The sequence below is a fragment of the Peromyscus eremicus genome, chromosome 16_21, assembly GCF_949786415.1.
Source record: "Peromyscus eremicus chromosome 16_21, PerEre_H2_v1, whole genome shotgun sequence".
NCBI classification, from domain to species: domain Eukaryota; kingdom Metazoa; phylum Chordata; class Mammalia; order Rodentia; family Cricetidae; genus Peromyscus; species Peromyscus eremicus.
The window spans coordinates 35,767,488-35,789,359 of NC_081432.1; the positions used below are offsets into that span (position 1 = coordinate 35,767,488).

Consider the following 21,872-nt stretch of genomic DNA (forward strand, 5'->3'; position numbering starts at 1 on the left):
CTATTCTGCTGCCGCTCAAAATTATTTTCAAGTAATTGTCCCCACATCCTGTGTTCTTGCAAGATCCCAGTTCCATCTGAGGTAGGTGACAGAGACCTGCAGGCTCTGGCCTGAGAGCTGGGCTTGGGTCATCGCTTTTGGCCAAGAGACTAATTTTAATTGCACAGTTGGTGGCAGTTGAGAAAAACAAAGTTCTTTGGGGCTGGCACCCTCACTAACAACTCACCTTGGCTCCCCAGGGGCTCCACTGTGAGGTGTAGCTGTTGGGCTGGGCCAGTCTGGGCTGTCTGCTCACCTTGCCTGGCCAAGCATTGAGCAGCTAGCTCTGCTTGGATGAGGAAAAGAACCTGACAGATCATCTCTGCCTTCGGGTGCCCCCAGTAAATGTGTCTGCACCTGGATGGCCGGATTCCTGGCCTCACTCCACATATCTTACTCAGATGTGAATCACTTGGTATTTTGTGAACATCTTCTCAACACAGTTTTACCTCTGGGCAGGAGAGCTTTGAAATACCACAAACTAGAACAAATAAACCAGAAACTGGGCCCTTGGTTGTGAGAATGGGAATTCCTTCTATGTACTGCAGCTTGACCGGATGAGGTCAAGTGTGAAGTACCTTTAGAGGCTGACTGTGACACAAAGGGGGAGAATTAGCTGGATCCCCACCAGCTCTCCCCATCCTGGAATAGGACCATTCAGAGGGACATTTTAGAAATCATTACATTTTAGTTATTTAATATGTGTGTTATATACGTACAGGCAGTTGTCTCATGGTGCATGGGTAGAGGTCAGAGGACAACTTTTGGGATATGGTTCTTTCTTTCCAGCATCTAGGTCCTGGCGGGTGGAGGTAGGGGAGTCAGGTCAGGTCTTCGGGATAGGTAGAAAGAACCATCTTCCTAGCCTGACAGGCTTTTTGTTGTTGTTTTTTGTTTTCTTCCCATCTTGTGGGTTTGAAGAATGAGAGAGAAGCTGTGTAGGTCAGGCAAAGGTGAGTTTCTGGGTTGTGGGTGGAAATTAAAACCACAAGAAGCCTGGGGCCGAGGAAGCAGAGTCAAGCAAGGAGCTCCTGCCTGTGCCTCCTGACCCAAGAGGAAGTCACAGGGTAAGGACAATGTGGTCCTTGTGGCCTCGCCTGTGGCTGGGAAAGAGATTTCAGACATGGTAGGCATCATCCTGAGAGCTAGGGAGTGGGGTGAGGGACAGCCATCAAAAGGCAAATTGAGCTAGGTCCCAGGATGCCTTGGAGGCTGAGGGGGTAAAGAGAATGGGAAGGAGATGCCAGCGAGGGAGGGGACATCCTTCAATGTCCCTTGATGCCCTTCCTCCTGGCATCATGGAAATAGCTCTGAGGCGAAGGCCTGCCCTGTCTCTCTGTGTGGGCAGGAAGCTAGACTCCTCTTCCTGGCCAGGGTCTAGCACCTAGTGAGTCCTGCTGGTTGCCTCTTCTAGTTTGTATTTACTTTTGTGTGTTTATGTGTCATATGCATGCGTTTGTGTTCCTGTGTGTGTACACATGTGTGCATGTGGAGGCCAGAGGTAGATATGGGGTGTCTTCCTCCACCTTATTTTTTGAGAGTGGGTCTCTCACGGAACCTGGACCTGACCCATTGGGCAGGGGTCATCCTGTCTCTGCCCGCCCAGCACTAGGATTATAAGTGCATGCCCCCATATCCGGCTTTTTGATGTTGGCACTAGGGTTCTGAACTCAGGTCTTCATGCTTGCACAGAAGGCAATTCCCCTCCTGAGCCATCTCTCCAGTCCTTTCCTTTGTATTCACTGTTTATTGAAGAGTAATAAAGGCATAGAAAAAATCCATACATGATATTTGGGCAGAGCAGTGAATTTCAGTTAGGTGAGGTTCCTGTGAGTGTCTGGTCTCAGAATCAGCCTGCCAGTACATAATCTTGTCACAGTCTCTGTGTGTTTCTGTCCAAAGCCATCTTATTTAATATGTATCCTCGATCTGTTAGTGTCGAGCTCACAGCTAACAGCACTGTAACTCGTGACTGAAGGATCTTTCTAGCACACACTCACCTATGCGACATGGTAAGACACAGCATAACCATCTTGCACTTAGGAACTCTGAATGGCACTTCAGCGCTGCTCTTGGTGTGATTTTAAACACCGAGAACAGCTGGGTGTGGTGCTGTATGCCTTTAACCCCACACTTGGGAGGCAGAGGCAGGTGGGTCTCTGTGTGTTTGAGGCCAGTCTGATCTACAGAGTGAGTTCCAGGCCAGCCCAGGCTACACAGTGAGAGCCTGTGTAAAAATAAAACACTGAAAACACCAAGAAAAAGCCCAAACACGTGGCACTAAATAAAGACACATGGACAGTGCGGGAGTTGAAAACAGAAGGCAGAATGTCCTCGTATTGCATCTCATGGGGGAATATGCACACCAAGGAACTCAGATTTTCTCCTGCTGAGTACATGTCTCCAGGTAACCATACAAATGCCTGATCCAGGATTGGGAATGCATTTTGGCAAGGAGAGCATCCTCAAATGGGGAGTCGAGTCAGTGAGCCATGAGCATTGATTATCTGTTGAATGAGAAAGGAAGGGGTGGTAGTTTCATTCATAGTTGGAGCTAGTACACAGCTTTATGCTATGTGGGAGCTTGCTTTATGGAAAACCCTGGCCCACTTTCAAAATGCTCAGAAGTTTGAGATAAAGTCTCCGGTAGACACTGCAAGCCTGAGTTCTGTTATAACATTGCCCAGTGGCCGCTGGACAGAACTGATCGAAGCCACCAAAGACCAAAAGTGTATGCTGACCAGGAGTGGTCTGTGAACCAGGACAAACAACAGATCAGTGAATGCTTTGAGAACAGAGCTGTAGTCGGAAATTTCTCAGGTCCTGAGTTCCTCTTGTCCTACCCGGCCCCTTGCCTGGCCTGGTGGTCCCGCAGCCGCTTATAAAATAATCACTCAGAGGCTTATATTAATTACAAACTGTACGGCCATGGTCTATGGCTCAAGCTTCTTGCTCTTATAACTAAACTCAGCCCATTTCTATTAATCTATGTGTTGCCACGTATTTCATGGCTTTATCTGTGTGCCATTACATGCTGCTCCCTGGACTGCGGGATGGCATCTCTCTCTGCCTCTGCCTTTCTTCTTCCTGTCCTTCTCTTGGATTTCTTGCCTGGCTATATCCTGACTCGTCATAGGCCAGAGCAGCTTCTTTATTAACCAATCATAGCAGCACATATTCACAGCATATGTGACATCCCACAGCACAAAGCTGTGGTGATATTGTGTTTCCCCAAAATATTGTGCACCCTAATAAACTTACCTGGGGTCAGAGAACAGAACAGCCACTAGATAGACATAGAGGCCAGAAAATGGTGGCACACACGCCTTTAATCCTATCACTTGGGAGGCAGAGATCCATCCGGATTTCTGTGAGTTTAAAGCCACACTGGAAACAGCCAGGCATGGTGACACACGCCTTTAATCCCAGGAAGTGATGGCAGTAAGCAGAAAGGTATTTAAGGTATGAGGACTAGGAACTAGAGCCTGGTTAAGCTTTTAGGTTTTGAGCAGCAGTTCAGCTGAGATCCATTTGGATGAGGACACAGAGGCTTCCAGTCTGAGGAAACAGGATCGGCTGAGGAACTGGCGAGGTGAGGTGGCTGTGGCCTGTTCTGTTTCTCTGATCTTTCAGCATTCACACCAATAACTGGCCTTGGGTTTGTTTTTATTAATAAGACTCTTTAAGATTCCTGCTACACAGAGCTGAAGTCCTTCGTACAGGAAACCCAATATAAACCCTGAAGTAAACACAAGATCCTATATATTCCCAGGACACGAGGTCCATGTCTGCTCTGGAGGTCCCCTTAGCACCTGTCTGTAGTTCCCATGCCCATCATGTAGATCAGGACTGTAGCTGGGGACCTGAAAAGCCAGCAGACAGGACTGAGCAGGGTTTACTGAGGTACGAAGGCACCGTCCCCTGTTCTGGCTTCAACCACTTGAGAGACATCCACTTTAGATCAGAGGTCTTAGTGAGACTCTCAGGCCTCTTCTTGCTGGAGGTGGTTTTAAAACCTGGGAATGAGCTGTGGATATACATTTTTACAATGACAGTTTAGGACCTGGGAAGATGACTTCAGTCAGTTAAAGTATTTACTTCACAAGCATGGGGACTTGAACCGAATCCTCAACACCCATTTGCCTATTATCCCAGCACTAGGGGTTGGAGGACTCCGGGGCTTCCTGGCCAGTCAGTCCAGTGTATCAGTGAGCTTCAGGTTAGGTGAGTGACCCTATTTCAAAAAGTAAGATGCATAGAGATTTAGGAAGACACTTGATGTCAACCCCTGGCCTTTATGTGCATACATACACGTGAACTTGCGTGCGCGCGCGCGCGCACACACACACACACACACACACACACACACACACACACGAACTTGTATATACATGCACTCAACCACACGCTCACACACATACACGCAGATTGTTGCTTCAAGGAGGAGAGCATACACCAAGTTTTTAAGAAGTGAAGACACCATCCTGTTTCAAGTTTGCTGCGAGCAGAACATCTGCCTTATTTTCTCAGCCAAAGAGGCAGGGAGTCCCTGGAGTTCACAAACTCCAGCTCATGGCTTCCCATCCACGACTGTGTTCTCGACAGCTGTAAGCTTCCAGGCTCAACTTCTGGCCAGGTGTCATGTGGGGTGGTGCCCACCATTCACGTTTCAATCCTGGCCCCTCAGCTGGTCACTTCAAGGATTCTTTCTAGAAAAAACAAAACACAAACAAACAACAACAACAAAAAACCAGTACCTTACGTCTGAATTTTAATAGGCACTAAAACCCAAGAAAAAGGAGCGAATCCAAGTGAGGGACAGTGTTGCCATCTGTAGGTAGGACATCGCAGGAATGGCTCAGTGGTTAGGACTTGGGGAGGTCGATTCTTACAGATCTTCTAGGGAACAGACAGCTCCGCTACAATGTTAGGAGACGCTGGGTCCATAAGCCTGCTGCCTTAGTTTCCCCATTTTTCAAAAGAGATTAGGAAACAGAAATCAATAAAATGCTTGTTTTATTTATTTATTTATTTATTTATTTATTTATTTATTTATTTATTTATTTGCCAGCAGCAACAGAGTAACTCTTGAGCACACACTGGAAGGAAGAGCAGCTGGCAGGTGGCCAGCGCTGTGGTGGGGCCTGGGGGAGGGGGAGGATGACTTCACTGAACCTCTTTGAATCTGGGAGGTGTAGCTGGCAGGTTGTCTTGCAGAATTTTTACACCCGCACTTACACCCACTTTAAGGGGGTTGGTCTGCCCAGAAGTGTGTTGCTGGTCTGAGGCCTTCCACCCAGCCCCAGGACAGACTGTCTTGAGGATTAGTGCTTTACACATATTTCCCCAAATAGATCTTGAGGGAAGAGAGTATGTAAATGGGGAGGAAGGGATTTTGAAAAAAAAAAAAAAAGAACCAATTTATCAACTGCTCCTTTGATGGAATCCTGTCCTTAAATCACAGAATGATAATTTCCTTCGTTCAGAAGTTGTTCTCCCTTGCATTCGGGTTGTCTGGGGTGAGCCGGGGGGGGGGGGGGCCCTCTGGCTCCCCACACCTGCAGCACTTCAGCATCTGGAAGTGTTGGTCTGGGTTTGTTCTAAGGCAGATTGTCTTGCTCCCTTCCCTGGCAGCTGTGTGTGTGGAGTCAGCCTCTCCCAGACCCCCAGCAAAGGGATCGCACAAATTCCAACATGCAGTTTCTGGTCCTCAGTCAAAGAAATGCTCAGCTCTGGGGGTGTTGGCTGCAGACCTACTTGACAACCTAAAACCCTTGTCATTCAGGGAAAAGGAGCTGAGTTGTCAGAGGCCTTGAACCAAATCCCCAGGAAATTAAGGCCTGTCTGTTGAGGCAGAAAGATAAACAAAGGAGTGTTTTATTTGAACTGACACCACATCTATGTTTTCTTGGGACTGACCTTTTGAGCAGATTTTAATCCCAGAAGAGATTTGATGATGCAACCTTGACCCTGAGAGGTCATGCTTTAAGCTGTGACTTACAAGCTCTTTGGCCCCTGAAGGCTTCCATATGCTGTCTGTGGCCCGTGTCTTCATTCCCCTCTCTAGCCCTCCCCAGCCCAGGTAGAGCACAGACCCAGCCAATGTGGCTGTCGAGTGCAGAGTGAGGGTGCAGGCCATGGAGGTCACTGAGACCTGTGTCACAGAACAGAATGGCTGTCACCCAGCTCTGCCCAGACTTACTTGGGACAGAGACGCAACATTCCTGAGGCTCGGCATCGTGGGAAGTGTCCACGTTGGGGGAAATCTAGGAATCGAGAAGGGAAAGAAATGGCTCCTGAGAGATCTTGGCCACTTGCCCAGGTCAGTGCTTGGTGGCGCTGCCCGAGTAGGTCACCTGTCTCATCCTGGCACAGCCAGGTGCAGCCGCAGGGTTCGCTGACTCCTGAGGGTCGGCATGCGAACGGAGATACACGGGCACACAACCGTACAGTTGGAAACATTGCCACCCTACAGACAGGCAGCTCCGGTGGGTGACCCCTCTGTGCTTAGAATAGAATTCTGTCAGCACACCTTGGTGCAGGGAAAGGAAAAATTGTTCCCTGCCAAGCTTAATGTCGTTGCTTTGTGTACAAGACCACAGTTTCCATGCAAAGACTGGGGAAGAAAATAGGAGTTGTCACAGCCCCCCTGAGATGTCAGCCTTGGGTCTAGTCCACTAGGCCCCGTCCTTGATCCAGCTGCAGAGTCCCAGCTTCCCTCAGTGGCCTCCTCTTATACCAATTCCCTTACATGCTGTTCCATATAACTTTTCTGTTCATTTCTTTTATTTATTTGTTTATTTGCTTTATGTGTACAAGTGTTTTGCATGCATGTTTATCTATATACCACGTGTATGCCTGCAGAGGCCAAAGAGGGTGTCATAACCCCTGGAATTGGAGTTACAGATGGTTGTAAGTCACCTGTGGGTCCTCTGGAAGAGCAGCCAGTGTTCTTAACCGCTTATCCGCCCAGCCCCCTTCGTGCTCAGTTTAAAAAATTGAGATCAGCCGGGAGGCAGAGCCAGGCGGATCTCTGTGAGTTCGAGGCCAGCCTGAGCTACCAAGTGAGTCCCAGGAAAGGCGCAAAGCTACACAGAGAAACCCTGTCTCGAAAAACCAAAAAAAAAAAAAAAAAAAATTAGATCAAAATCTAAAAATCTTTTACCTGGAATGAAATTATTCAAGTGTGTATGGCATAAAGACTTTGCCAGAACGTGTGCCTTTGGGCTAAGAGGTGCCCGGAGTGCAGGGAGACCAGAAACACACTAGATCTGCTGAGGCTGCCCCGGCCCTCAGCAAGTTACTTCTCTACCTCTGATCTGAAACTGGAATGGCAAGTTCTTCTGGTTGTGAATTTCGTGTTAATCAGAACTGTTTCCGAATATGTTGTTAACTGAGAGAATTAAGTTCAAACCCAGAGAGAAATTTCCATCTTTTTCCAACTGAGGCAGCTGCCTCGAGCCAGCGCACAGTGGGATCGGGCGGGGCGGGGGGGGGGGGGGGGGACCCTTGAGAAGAGAGTTCATAGGGAACCTCTGATCACTAAGGGTAAAGAAATGCTAGGAGAGAGCAAAGAGAACCCTTTAAGGAAAAAAGAAGATCCCAGTGAGCCTCTAAGGACTTTGAGGAAGGCAGAAGAGAAATACAGTCTGTTAAACATGCGGGCACCTAGCATTTCCTGTGTCAGGTGACAACGGGCCTCTGGGTAAGGAATGAAGCATGAAATGATTTTAGACATGGCATCACATCCCGCAAAGGGAATGTTGTTAGGACGCTGGTCCCAAATGAAGACTGTCAAAGACAGCTTATCTGCGCACACGTTCTCTTTCTAGACAGAGTGCTCTGGTAGAAATCGCTTTAAAATGCATGTTGAGGTGGCAGTTACATACGATTTTTTTGGTGGCTCAGACCGGAGGAGATAATCTCTTTGAGGCATCTTTAGAAAAACTAAAGTCTGCCGAAGAAGAGAAATAATGTCATCAGAGAGGCTTTCGCTCAGGGAGTAAGAGAAAGTGGGGTCTCTCCTAGACTCCACCCCTCAACCCCACCTCCCCTTGCTCCCTGAGCCAAGGCAATACAGAACTCCTTGTGTGGGAGAGAATTTGGGGGGTGAGACTGTCTACCTAACCTTGGTCCCTTACTGCCTCTATCACAGAAAAGGCTCAGCCTCCTGCTGCTACAGGTCCTGGGGCTGGTGGGCAACCCACCCCACCCTGGATCACCATGGCCCGGCAGAAGCGAAGAGGAGCCCCAGACCTGCCTGTCAACCAGGAAGACAAGTCTGGGTCACGGATCCTGAAGACAGAAACTGGAAAGCAAACCCAGGTGCTGAGAACAAACACTGTTTCTGTGGAGTTCAGGGGGGGACCTTGGCAGGGTGTGGTGGGGGCAGGCACTGCAGTGATCGCAGAGATCCTGCGTGAACATCACAGAGCCCGTGCCTATGGTGACTGCTGACACACGCTTCAGTACCAGTGAGACCAAGTCGGTATGTCAGCTTCTAGCCCCCATAGAGCAGCAATCTGCCCGTTCTTTGCCTGTGTGGGCTGTTATGAAGACAGTGGAGACAGCGCTGTGCTCTGGCCTCCTAGGCAACGCAGCTCAGCCTCTGGAAAAATTGAAGACAGTTAAAATGACGTCTCCCCTTAGACACGTGGTGACACTGTCACCAGATCCATCTCAGCTCATTGTGCAGTGATAAATGACCCCTGTTGCTGCTGCTGCCTGCTGGGTTCCCTTCTTCCTCACCTGGGGCTGCACAGCTAAAACCCAGGGTTGCATTCTGCACTCAGCTGAAAATAGCTTTCACCAACCCAAGCAACTGTGCTCAGAAGCAGGCGTGACTCGGCTTCTGTATCCCTCCACTAAGCAGCAGGATAAACGGGGTTCTGCTGTAAGGGAAAGGGAGCCTGCACTGCAGTAGGACCTGTTACCCTTCCTGCTAATGCAATCCTTAGTTGTAGCCCTGGCTGCAGACCTCTATGTAGTTCAGGGGAAAGGAAGTTAAAGAAGGAAATGTTAGCCCATTTCGGCCTGTGCCATTTCACCATGTGTCAGAAAGCCACAACGCTATTTCCAAACCAAATTTGTTTGGCTTTCACATAGAATCCTTGCTGTCCACCATCTGGGGCTGAGGCGATGTTGTAGGTACAAGGAAGGAGCCACCGTGAGCATGTGGGCTGGAAGGGGCTGGTACAAGTCAGAGCTCTGGCATTTTGATGGGTAGCATCGGCGAGCTGGTGCATGGCGCCCTTTCCAGAAAGTGCCAGCAGCATGATTCATCTTGAAAGAGACACCTTGTAGCTAAGTCATTTTGGGTGTTTGCCCCTCTGAGTCTGTATAGCTGGGCAACGTGTGTGTCTTTCTTGTGTCTCCATAGGAGCCTGTGAAGCAGGGTGACTTTGTCCGAAGCAAATCTTTCCTAATGACCCCTGCAAAGCCTCCTGTGACCCAGAGGCAGGGGTCAAAGTTGAGCCTCAAGGAGGGACTACAGAGAGGAATCTCACTGTCCCACCAGAACTTGGGTATGAGATTGGTGTGCATTTCCAAACACTTTGCCGTCATTATAACCAAATTCTTCCTGCAGCTGGAGTTTGTTTGGTTGAATTGTTTTACCATGTCGAGCTGGTTTTTTTTTTTTTAATGGAGCTTTTATTGAGATGAAATTTACACATCTTAAAATTCACCCGTTTTAAATGTACATTTCAGTGGATGTGTCTTACAATGAGACTATGTATATTTTTTTGAGTCCTGCCACCCTGGTGGCAACCTAAGAATAGAACGTTCCCCTCACACTGGAAAGAAACTCATCCCCATTTGTCACATTCCCTTCCCTGGTTGTAGGTAAACACTAGCCTACCTTATGTCTCTATAAGATTTGCCTTTTTGGGAACATGAAATCATAAAACACGGGCCCTTTTCTCTGCTGTTTTTGAATGTGATTCTGAGCTCACTCTGGTAGCATGTGTCAGTTTTCGCTTTTAATGCTGCTGGGCAATGAGCCCAGGGTCTCCTGCACACTGATCATATGCTCTGTCACCGAACAACACCCCAGTAGTTTCTAAATTTTATTTGTTTTGCGCTGTAGTTGAAGACACAAGAATCTAACTTTCCAAGCTGTCTTTTAAGTGTGTGGTTGTGATGGTATTAGCCTTGTTCCAATGTGCAGCCTACCTCCAGGGCTCTGTGGTTAGACCTTGAACATTCTCAACTCCCTTGGCCTCCAGAACCATCCAAGGCTGCTCCTCAGCCTTTTCAATCCGCTACACTCCATCCCTGATGCTTAAATCTTCACACATTTCCGTATTAACGGATTGTGTGTTCTGGAACACAGTGGAGACTGTAACGTATATTTAAAGCTGTTCAAGGGACTTAGTGAAAATCCACACTCTTGTCTCTTGTTTTGTGTCCTTTTCAGCAGCTCAGGCTGCAGCGATGACAGAGAAGGAGTTGCATCAGCTGAAGAGAGCCAGTTATGCGAGTTCAGATCAGCCGTCCTGGATGGAACTCGCCAGGAAGAAATCTCAAGCTTGGAGCGACATGCCCCAAATCATAAAATAGATTGGCAGCCTGCTGATGAAGGATGTCCACTGCATTGACGGGGCCACTTAGTTTTAAACTGCCAATAAATCATGGCAAACAGACTGTGAAACTTCAGATTGATTTTTGTCATCGAATTATGATGTGCTCGGGGAAGAGAGAGAGGAACCAGGTGGATCAAAGAAGACAAGAGAGCCTCAGTCCTGAGCCAGAGGGGCTGCAGCAGGAGGAACCCTGTAAAAGCTCCTTCCTGTGCTGACGGTACCAGTGTGAGCCTTCAGCATCCACTTTCTAAAGAGGCCCCAATAGCCAGCGAATGGAAGTGAAGAGAGGTGAATGTTGGGTGTCCTTTAAGAACAGAACTGGAACTTCTTATGAGTTCCAGGTCTGGGCTGTCCCTTGTCATCAGCCAGTGCCTCTGGCCACTGTCTTGCCGTGGACCATCGTCGTCTTTTGTGTTTACTAATAGGCATGATGTTATGGGAAAGCAGGGATGCCGTTTATAAGAGCAGCTACGTAACAGTCTGGTTTCCTGAAACTGTCCATCCTTGAGCAGGGGGGGATGGGACGTGGCAGGGTTTGTCAACTCATAGACTGTTTCCAAAAATAATTTTTAAAACTTTTCCACTAGGCATCTGTGTCCTGAACCATTGCACAATGCATTGCCTGTTTAATAAAAGATTTCAAACACGCTTCGGCTTTGTGTGTAAATGTTATTTCTGCTTGCGGGGACCATCCTCCTATACTGAGTCAAAGGCGGTGTATTGAGTTCCCCCTTCACACCTCACTGAAAATCCTGGCTGGGTTGGGTGTTTGAAATTTGGAGGATTGGCTTGTTTGTTTTCATTGTTCTAACAGAACATTGGTGTGCTTTTTAGGGAGAGAGAAGAATATGTAGGGTTTTTTTTTCTCATTTGCTCTCTGTATCACAGCATTGTAGAATATAAAAATTTTAAAGGCTGTCTGTCTTAGTTTGCTTCCTGTGGCTGTGAGAAACACCATGACCAAAAGCAGCTTGGCGAGCCAAAGGGTTTATTTTGGCTAACACATCCCAGGTCACGGTCCACTCAGGGAAGCTGAGGCTGGAACTTGGAACAGAAAATGAAGCAGAAGCCGTGGGGGAGTGCTGCTCACCAGCTTGCCGCCCATGACTTGTTCAGTCTACTTTCTTATACAACCCAGAACCGCCTGCCCAGGGCTGGAAGTGGGCTGGACCTCCCATGTCAGTTATTAATCAAGAAAATGCCCTTGATGTGCTGTCTAATGAGGTATTTTCTCACTGAAGTGTCTGCTTCCCAGATGACCGTGGCTTGTGTCAAGTTGACAATAATAATAATAATAATAATAATAATAATAATAATAATAATGCTGCTGATAATAATAATAAAGAAATCTAGTCAGGACACAGTCAATCCTTTATAGCATTCCATGCATCAGCCTGTATCTTTCTATTGATAACTGGACCACTGGGACAGTAGCCAGGAACATAGAATGTGGTGAAATCAGGCTGGAACACCAATTTGGGGATCTCGGAGTTTCTATTTAGTTGTTGCTTTAAAAACAGTTCCAATTTGTTCTCTGCAAGTCAGTCTCCATGGGAGTTAGTTCGGCCAGACTCAAAATCAGCCCAGCATCCCAATATATTGTGTTGTAATTTGATTTTATGTGTCCTAAGGGTTGCCACTTTTAATCTATTTTCTATCCTCATGATAATTATTTTTCTAGCCATTAGTGCTACAATTTTATTGCATCTGCCTCTGTTGAAAAAGTCTTGGGACAGGTTTTTTTTTCCCCCCAGCCCGAATTGATTTATTCATGACATTCTCTTAGAGAAGATAAAACCCGAATTCCACAATGACTGTGTCCTACACAAGAACGCTAAAGCTTCAGCATTAATAGTTTTAGCTAGAGACAAGTCAATTTGTCCGTGCTTACCCTAAACCGTCATTTCTCTGGCCAGCAGAGCATTTCCGAGGAACCCTATGGAGGTAGTGGGCCCACTTTAGGATCACAGAGAGGCATCCAGTGTTGATTAAGCAGAGGTTACTGTTCTCTGTGTTTCAGGGTGTGGCAAACCGAAGGCTGTAGGTTTTTAGGGCCATAGGAGAATTCAGTAGGTGGAATGACCACAGCCTCTACTGCCACCCTCCGTGTGGAGACTGGGGTCTTCCACTATACGAGAAGAGCAGGAGAACAGCCAAGGCTTGGTGATGATCCAGAAGTCTGGAGTGGCAACAAAGAGGGGGAGAACCTTGGAGAATCACCTCTCCTGAGAAGGCTGGCCACTGCCCGGAGTGTGTTAGACGCATTATTGACAACCCTCTCTTCGGTCCTTGGGGTGAGTACTTATTTCTGCTTTGAAGATGGGGAAACTGAGGCACATTGAAGCTAAGGCCATCGAGGGCCTACATTTTAAAACCCTACTGTGAATCTTGGTTTTTTTTTCAGAGCTGAGGCCTAAACCCTCATGTAGCCAGGCAAGCACTAAGCCATCGAGCTAAATCCCCAATGCTAGTATTTCCATTTTTAAAATACAGTGAGTCCAGGAGTGAACCTTGTCCTCAAAGACCACTGGGAGCATCCTGAATGTGACTTGAGAGCTCCTGTCTTAGGAACAAGTGTGCATCTCATGCTGTCTCCTTGGTGACCACCTTTTCCCTCATCCGTTAACTCCTTTATCAGGATGAGAGAAAGTTTTGGCTTTTGGTGGCTTTCAGTTTGTAATTTTTAAATTGTCAGCACATTTGAACAATGTGTAATGTTTCTAACTTGTGTGAAGGCTCTCTGTAAGGGTCTCTACAATGGGGCCCAGCCCCGTGAAAACTCAATTTTTGTGGCACACCCATTTTTTTAATGCGAAAAGGATACAGTGACTAGACATTAAATATGCAGAAGTCAAAGACAGATACTTGTAGGTGCAATGATGAGCCTAAACCAGAGATTGTAGCCAAAAGGACACTTGAGGTTGGGGGAGGGGGTGGCTGATGAGGTAGTCTAATTATATAGCTGATCCTGGTGGCCTGGGCTAAGGTAATGGTCTAAGTGGGTGTGTGTGATGTGGTATGAGAAGAAAAAAATGTAAATAAGGGTTGACACTTAGGTTTTTGGCTGGAGTTCTTCATTGAATGGAGAAATCATTTACAGAAATGGAGCTCAAGAGTGGAATCCACAAAAAAGAGGACATCTTAAATGGCTTCCCATTAAGTCACTAAGTAAATATACCATGTCCACAGATCGAGTTATAGATTAAGGAGATCTCAGTTTGAAATAAAATAGGACACATGCCGAGTGGTGGCAGCGTGCACCTTTAATCCCAGCACTCGGGAGGCAGAGGCAGGTGGATCTCTGTGAGTTCGAGGCCAGCCTGGTCTACAGAGCGAGATTCAGGACAGGCACCAAAACTACACAAAGAAACCCTGTCTCAAAAAAAAAAAAAAAAAAAAAAGGAAGAAAGAAAGAAAAAACAGAAATTCATATCTAGAAGTGGAAGAGAGGGCTGCCAGGACTGAGCTAAGGTTGTCCTGACTGTAGGGGTCCAGGGAGAGCAGATGTATCCAGTTTGCCTTTCAAGCAAGAAAAAAAGCAAAGCAGAGAGAAGAAAAGCAGAGTGTTGGAAGGGAACTGTGCCAGCTGTCTAGGCTGAGATCTGCTAGATGACATTGGTCAAGTGAGAACAGGAGGGCACACACAAGTCATGGGTGACCTTGATAGAGCACTTTTCGGGGTACTACTGGGGTAGAGGCACAGATGAAGTAGGTCAAAGCCAGCTAGCCTACTGCTACATCAGCTAGGGCTAACTTTCAAGAGCTTCTATGTGAATAAGAGCAGAAGAAATGGTGGGATTGTGTGGCAAATGGTGTCGTTTGTGTATTGGAAGGAATATACAAAGGGGTTTATGTGTAGGTGGAAATAAACTTACAGGAGAGAGGAGAAAATCAATCATGAGGCTGGTCTTTTGGAAGCATCCCAGCTTCCCCATGGATTCGGGCAAGGATGAAATGCTCACATCATGGACCGCTCTTGTTCCTGGAAATGGGAGCCCCGTGTTCTGATCCAGTTGTCAGGCGATGGACAGCCAGCCCGTTGTGACGACAGTCTGATCAAAGGCTTCCCCTGCTTGCCCTGCTGCTGACTTTTTTTTTTAACCTTGGTGCCAAGCTTCAGGTTGAGAAGCAATGGATAGAGTGTTATCTGGGTGTGTTATCTGGTGGAGCTCTAACAGTCCACAACACATTCACTGAATCTGTGGTCTCTCTTCCTCTTAATCCAGTAGGTAGCGGCAGATTTCATGCTTGGGAAAACCCAAAGTTGTCACCACAATTCTTGGGCATTCTGCTCCCCCACTCTATTCTGCACTTGGAACTCCTGCATTTTGGGGGATTGTTGCTATCTTAACCCAGAAGGTGGCTCCTTCCACAGTCTGTAGAATTCCATGTACACATGGCATTCCTCTGTGTGTGTGTGTGTGTGTGTGTGTGTGTGTGTGTGTGTGTGAATGTGCGTGCACATGTGCGTGCGCGTACATGTGTGGAGGTACAAATGCACATGTATGTGTATGGAAGCCAGGAGTCTCCATTGATATGGGGGGGGGGGTGTCTTCATCACTTCTCTACCTTTTTTTTTTTTTAAAGACTGGAACTGGTTGGTTAGGCTGCCTAGTCAGTAAGCTTCAGGGATCCCCCTGTCTTTGCTCCCTAGCATTGGGATTATAGGTGTGCACCCAGCCCCACACCTGACAGCCTTGGTCTTGATAGAGCCCTTTAAATATGTGGGGTAGCATCATAGTTTTGTGGGTGTGAAGAGACACAGCTTTTTTTTTCTTTTTAAGATTTATTTATTTATTATGTACACAGTATTCTGCCTGCATGTATGCCTTCATGCCTTTAAGAGGGCACCAGATCTCATTATAGATGGTTGTAAGCCAACATGTGGTTACTGGGAATTGAACTCAGGACCTCTGGAAGAGTAGTTAAAGCTCTTAACCTCTGAGCCACCTCTCCAGCTTTCTTTATCTTCCTGGTCCCATCGCTCCAGCCACCCACACACAGCAGGACAAATCTCCCTTGGTTGTCTCAAGAGCATCAATTCATCTACACACATATGCTACTCCAAGGAACTAACAGAGAGCCTCTTCCAAACAAATGGCATCGTCTCACTGACAAGAGTCATGATGGATGGAACTTTCTCCACCCCATTCAAGCCTGCCCTTTGATTAATGCTGAATAGCACCAACCACAAGATCTGTGTTTCCCAGCGTGGCCAGCATGGACTCCATCTATCTGAGTTGTCACATTTCTCAAAACAGCCTTTGTATTAGACTGACTGTCAAGAGCCCTGAAGATCTCTCTGCTCCGGCTAGCTTCCAGTCAGCTCAGACCTGTGACGGCTGCTCTAGCCTCATCGGCAGCCAGCTTGAGGATAACCGAGGCTTCCTGTGCAAGCTGGGGTGAGGATGGTAGGTGAGAAATCAATAAGAAGAAAATGCATGCAGCAAATACATCACCCCCGACACCTTAGAGAGCATGCACTTTAGCTGTGCATCCGTCCGGAATGGAAAATGGACGGAGAAACTAAATGGAAGATATTCTTTATACTGGAGCCTAGGAGAAAACAACAACAACAACAAAATTATGGCGGTGCCTTAAAATAAAAAGCAAACATTTTAGGCTGTGAATTTAAAATATGCCCACAAATTCGTCAACAATCTTCTCTTCAAAGTGTGGGGCATACTGCCCATCCTGAGCGCGGATCAACCTGACTGTTCACTTCTATTTACCACAGTGTCCTTATCCACAGGGGATATGTTGTAAGCACCCCCCGCCCTCAACAATGGATACTGCCCACAGCTAGTATCAATAAGAGTATTGTATGCAACGTGTACCTCTGTGATAAACCTGGACCGTTTAACTTGAGGAAGCGCTTTGAATTGCCAGCATTGCTGCTCTTGCACTCCGGGACCTTTTCTTGGGTAAAAATAAGGGCTTCATGGACACAGGCACTGTCATGCCACCGTGATCCACCAGGTCACTGAAATAGCTCCTAAGAGCCTGGCTGTGGTGACAAACCTGGTATGCTCGCCCTCAGACAAGCCGAAGTGTCCGTCAAGGGATCACTCACGTCTCAGGCAGGAAGGAGCAGGCTGATGGAGGATGCCGGGAGACTTCTCATTCTACTTAAAAATAGAATACGGGGGTGGAGAGGTAGGGAGAGTGAACAATTTATTATTATAATAATAATACTCCATACAACAGCATGCAATTTAAATCTCTAGAGTTTCCCATTTGATATTTTGGCCCAAGGCTGACTGCACAAGGGAGCCAGTGTAGGCTGGAGCAGAAGTGGGCTGGGGAGATGGCCCAGTCGTCAGGAGAATGCTTACTGTGCAAGCAGGAAGTCTTGAGTTGGACCCCAGGACGTACATACCAGAGCACATGTGGTGGCCCACACTTGTAATCCCAGCCCTGAGGAAGAGGAGAGAGGAGAGTTTCTGGGCTGGCTGGCCTGTCAGCCTAGATGAATTGCTGAGTTCCAGGCCAGAGAGAACCGGTCTCAAAAAGATAAGGTGGACCTCATCCTGAAGAACTCCACCCGAAGTTAACCCCTGGCTTCCACTCACATAAGCGCATGTATGCACCAGCATGCACATACACACTCACACACACACAAATGTAGCAGAAGTGGCAGTGGGTAACACCTAGAGCTAGGTAATGAAAGGCATTGCTGCTTTTTAATTCAGTATTTATTTATTTGCTTATTTACTTAGCGTGAGCGTAGGCTCCTGCTGGGGCCAGAAGGTACTGGAGTTGCAGGCCGTTGTGAACCACCCAACACGGGTGCTGGGAACAGAACTTGCATGCTCTGGAAGGACATTAAACACTCTAAACCGCTGAGCCATGTCTCCATCCCCGTCATTGCTTTTATACCACACTCTGGGGCCATTTGCTCTGAGGGGAGTCGGCCCCATAACTTAAAAATACTCAAAGAGCCTGTGGAGAGGCCCGGGTGAGAAGAGGCCCGTGTGGCTCATCTATAGGCCTGGAAAGTTGCTTCTGGTATCTGAGGCTGCCTGCCAACCACCCGCACCAGCCTGCCTCTGTGTGAAGAGCCCATTAGCTCCACGGTCTTGAGACAGCCTCCTCCAGCCCTAAGCAGTCAGGTGACCGCAGCCAGCTGATGCGATGATTGTGGTCTCCTGAGAGATCCCAGGCCACGCTGCCCAGGGAGGACACTGGAACTGTGGGGAATGAATGTTTATCGTTGTTTTTCAGCCATTTCATCTAAGTGTTTTACACAGTAATGGCGACGAAAAACACCTTTTCATGTCCTTTTCTCGGGGTGTGCTTCAGTTTGGATTTTGACTGTCCCCCAAAAGGCTTTGGTGGCCAACCTATGGTACTGTTGAGAGGTAGTGGAGTCTACTGGAAGAAAGTTAGGTTATTGATGGCATTATTGAAGGGGATATTAACCCTACTCTCTCTGTCTCTCTCTCTGTCTCTCTCTGTCTGTCTGTTTTTCTGTCTGTCTGTCTCTCTGTCTCTCTCTCTCTCTCTCTCTCTCTCTCTCTCTCTCTCTCTCTCTCTCTCTCTTACTTCTGGGCAGCCATGAGGTATAGTGGCTTCTCCACTATGTGCTTCTACTGTGATGTACCATGTAACCTAGGCCGGCCTGAAACTATTCTCCTACCTCAGCCTCCAAAGTGTGGATGACAGGGATGTGGATACTGTGCTCGGCTCCTGCTTAAAGTTAAGATTTTAGTTCAGGTTGAGAAGACAGCATGAGAAAATGTAGTTAATGCCTCTCCAACTCTAGTCGGCCTTCACAAGCCTGCAGAGACGGCTAGAGGGAGGCATTGAAGACCCGTGGTGCCCAGGCGTCGTGGGGAGCCCTGCTTGGCAGCAGAGACCCTCAGCTCCAGCCACAGCCAATGCACACACCTATCTACGGTGGCAGTCTAGTTATCTACGGTGGCGGTCTAGTGAGTTCCAGCTAGCAGAAAGTAGATGCCAGCCGTGCGTGCCCCACAGACAAATGGCTAATTTTCTAGAAAGGATCCCGGGGAGAACAACTAGGCTGGCAAGCTACGAAGTCCTCACAGAGGTAGCCTGAGAGGAGGGAGGGATGCTTGACTCGCAGGAAGCAGAAGTGTCTCCGCCAGATGTTTGAAGGAGGAAGAAAGAAGCAATGGGGCAAACCAGAGCCATAAATTCAAACTCAGAGGGGGGCGGAAGAAGAAGCAGTTTAAGCTATCAGAGTTTTCCAACATGGGGCAGGATGCCCGGGCAGGAGTGAGCACCATTGCATCCCAGGGGAGCAAGCAGAGTTGGGGGAGAATGGCCATCTTCAGGATGCCAGGCAGGTCTTTACCATCCCAAGAAGACAGGGAGAGAGGATGGGAATAATCACAATACATTGTATACATAACAAAATTAAAGGAGTGCGCGCGCGCGCACACACACACACACACACACAGAAACAGGGAGAGACGGAGACAGAGGGAATAATCTCTAGCGACAGGCATTTTAGCGGTAAGCAGCCACAGTAATGGAGGCCGACTGCCTGCCTTGGTGGCAGAGCACAGGTGCTCAGTGGCTGACACCTGCTTTATGTGCACTGTTCAGCTTCGCTCCGCCCTTCTCCATTGGGGAATTGGCTTCATTAACATGGAGATAAGGAGGGCTGTGTTTGTGATGCCCGGATTATTAAAAACAACAGCGAGGCTGGCTGTGGGGGAGTGCTGAAGGCACATGTTTGTTAGCTTCCTCTGGGAGCACCCTCAAGTATTTGCAGGGAGTCCGGAGGCCTTGGAGACCAGTCCTCCTCCCTGCAGAGTACCTAGCTCCATGGTTGCTGTTACATTTGCAAAACCCAGAGATTCTACTTTTAGCCTGCTAGCCAATGAAGAACACGTTGCCCCTGAAAGATCCCCCATGGGGATGACAGGCCTGCTCTCAGACCTAGGACAATTTCAAATTGCTACGGAGACAACGGAAAAACTAGAAGCAAATCACCAGGGAGTCCTTTAAACAAAACAAACCCAATCTTCTAGAAGCAGAGGCCGTTAAATTTAGATCCTGTTTCCTCCCAAGAAATGAGTAGAATGAGATGATCAAATTGTTTCCATTATCAAGACATTTTCCTGACACCCCCCCCCTTCTATCCCAGGCTCAGGTGCTCCACCAGGTGCCCTGTGCAGGCTCCCGAAAGGCCAGGGTGGGAGGCAGAGGCTGGACACCCACAAAATTGCTAAATGTAGGGCCTCAAGTTACCCTGTCTGCAGGGAACACTGCCTCCCAGGTCAGGCTGGAATAACCTTTGAGCGCATGAGGAGTTTACAAAGGAGAAGCAGCTTGTTCTGCTAATGGCTGGACCTACACATGTCCTGGGCCACACAGGGACCAACAATATGACGGCGTCCTTACAACCCTTCCAATACGGGCTGCATCCACCAGAGTCTCTGCTTTGGCTGGATCGGGTATGAACAGCTTTCTTTTCTGATCTCTTCCTGTGGGGCACTGGGCTTCCAAGGTGTCTGACCAACCTGGGACCTGTCCCCATCAGGATCCTATGCTGAAGTCCTCACTCTCGATGGGGATGGGTGCTTCCATGCGTGACTGCATTTGGAAACAAAGCCATCAATGAGATAATTAAGGTAAAACCAGGTCACTGAGGTAGGCCTAGGAGATCGGAAGAAGAGACGACACAGGTACACGCAGTGAGAAGGCCATCTACAAACCAAAGAGGCCTCTGGAGAATTAACGTCTCCAGTGCTTTGATTTCTAGCCTCCAGGATGAAGAGAAAATCAATCACCACCCATCCTGTGTACAGCTCAAGCAGCCTGACACACAGGGCTGGTGTGTCAGTATTCAGAGCGAGGGTTGCCTCCTGCCTGAGGTCTGGACTAGTAAAATGAGCCTTTGGGGCCTCACATCTGAGCCTTGGTGAAGAGCCACAGACAAGCTTTCATACCTCGGCCAGGGAGCCATCTATTAAAGAGACTAGTCTCCAGTGTTTAATTCTCTCGGCTTTGAATAACTTCAGTTTCTGTATACTCACTAGTTCTCAGCTCCTTGCTTCGGTCTGGTCTTCAGAAGGTAGACCCTTGCAGCCCCCTACCTGCCCTCAGCAGTGGGGCCCATCTGTGGTGGGCAAAGCAGAGTGCCTGATACAGGAGCTCAAGTAACATCTACTGAAGGTGTAAGCAAACAAATCATAGCTAAGTATGTGCTTGAGTCCGTGAAGTGTTGGTCTATAGAACCCGTCTTTCCGCCAAGTCTCGTGGGTCCTCCCTGCTCTCACTCACCCTGTTGACTGCCAAGATCCAGTCCAAAGATTCTTAGTGGGAGTGGCCCAGATGCAAAGGAGGAGGCAGAAACAGGCATCAGAAACACCTGAGGAATTTCTGTCACACTGCCCAAGGTTGCTCCTCTGATTGTATCTGACCAAACACTCTAGTGTGTAGAGTGTGGGAACATTGTCTGTTCAGTTGTAGTTTACCGCCCAGAATGTGGCGCCTGTGCCCATGGGCAGGGCTGTCAGCGGGGAAATGGTCTGGAAATGTTGATGGTGCTGCTGGAGTCATTTATACTTTCTTGGATTTTCTTCCTAATGTTTTTTTTTTTTTTTTTTTTTTTTCCGAGACAGGGTTTCTCTGTGTAGCTTTGCGCCTTTCCTGGAACTCACTTGGTAGTCCAGGCTGGCCTCGAACTCACAGAGATCCACCTGGCTCTGCCTCCCGAGTGCTGGGATTAAAGGCATGCGCCACCACCGCCCGGCTTCTTCCTAATGTTTTATTATTGACTGTAGAGTGTCTCTCAGCCTTCACATCCATCCAGCGTGGCAGTGTGCATTTTGAAGCTCTGCCGTCACGTACAGAGAATTGTCCTGCCTCCCTCAGGGGTTGATACCTCAGATTTGTCACTGTGGAATGTCTCTCTTTTCTCTTGATAAGCCTCCTTGCTTGAAAGCTTACTTTTTTAAAAAAAATTATGGCTTTCTCCTGATTGCTGGTATCCATAGCATGAGTGAGGCTTCCTGAGCCTAAAACCCTCCAAATCCAAAATCCAGACTACTCCAAAAATCCAAAACACCACAAGTAGAAAGTCTCACAGTGGATATATTATCAGTCCATGATCACCAACTTCGTTTCATACACATTTTGTTTTATTTTGTTTCTAAGATGGGGGTCTCACATTGTAGCCCAGGCTGACCTGGAACTCACTATGTAGCCCTGGCTAGTCTCAAATTCATTCCTCCTCCTGCCTCAGCCTCCCAAGTGCTCGGATTACAGAGTGAG

At 47.9% G+C, this 21,872-nt stretch overlaps 1 protein-coding gene across 3 annotated transcripts in view; it reads left to right on the plus strand.

The window, feature by feature from the left end:
* The window catches only part of Cracdl (CRACD like), an 88,885-nt gene extending 77,615 nt beyond the window's left edge, over positions 1-11,270 (plus strand). For 2 of the 3 annotated variants that reach the window (XM_059281694.1, XM_059281692.1), the window contains exons 8-10: positions 8,195-8,364; positions 9,419-9,563; positions 10,457-11,270. In XM_059281694.1, coding sequence (XP_059137677.1) covers positions 8,195-8,364; positions 9,419-9,563; positions 10,457-10,599 — 458 coding nt within the window. In that variant the 3' untranslated portion in view covers positions 10,600-11,270. The remainder of the gene's footprint in view (positions 1-8,194; positions 8,365-9,418; positions 9,564-10,456) is intronic. The other variant, XM_059281693.1, reaches the window with a different exon arrangement.
* The last annotated feature ends 10,602 nt before the right edge of the window (positions 11,271-21,872 follow it).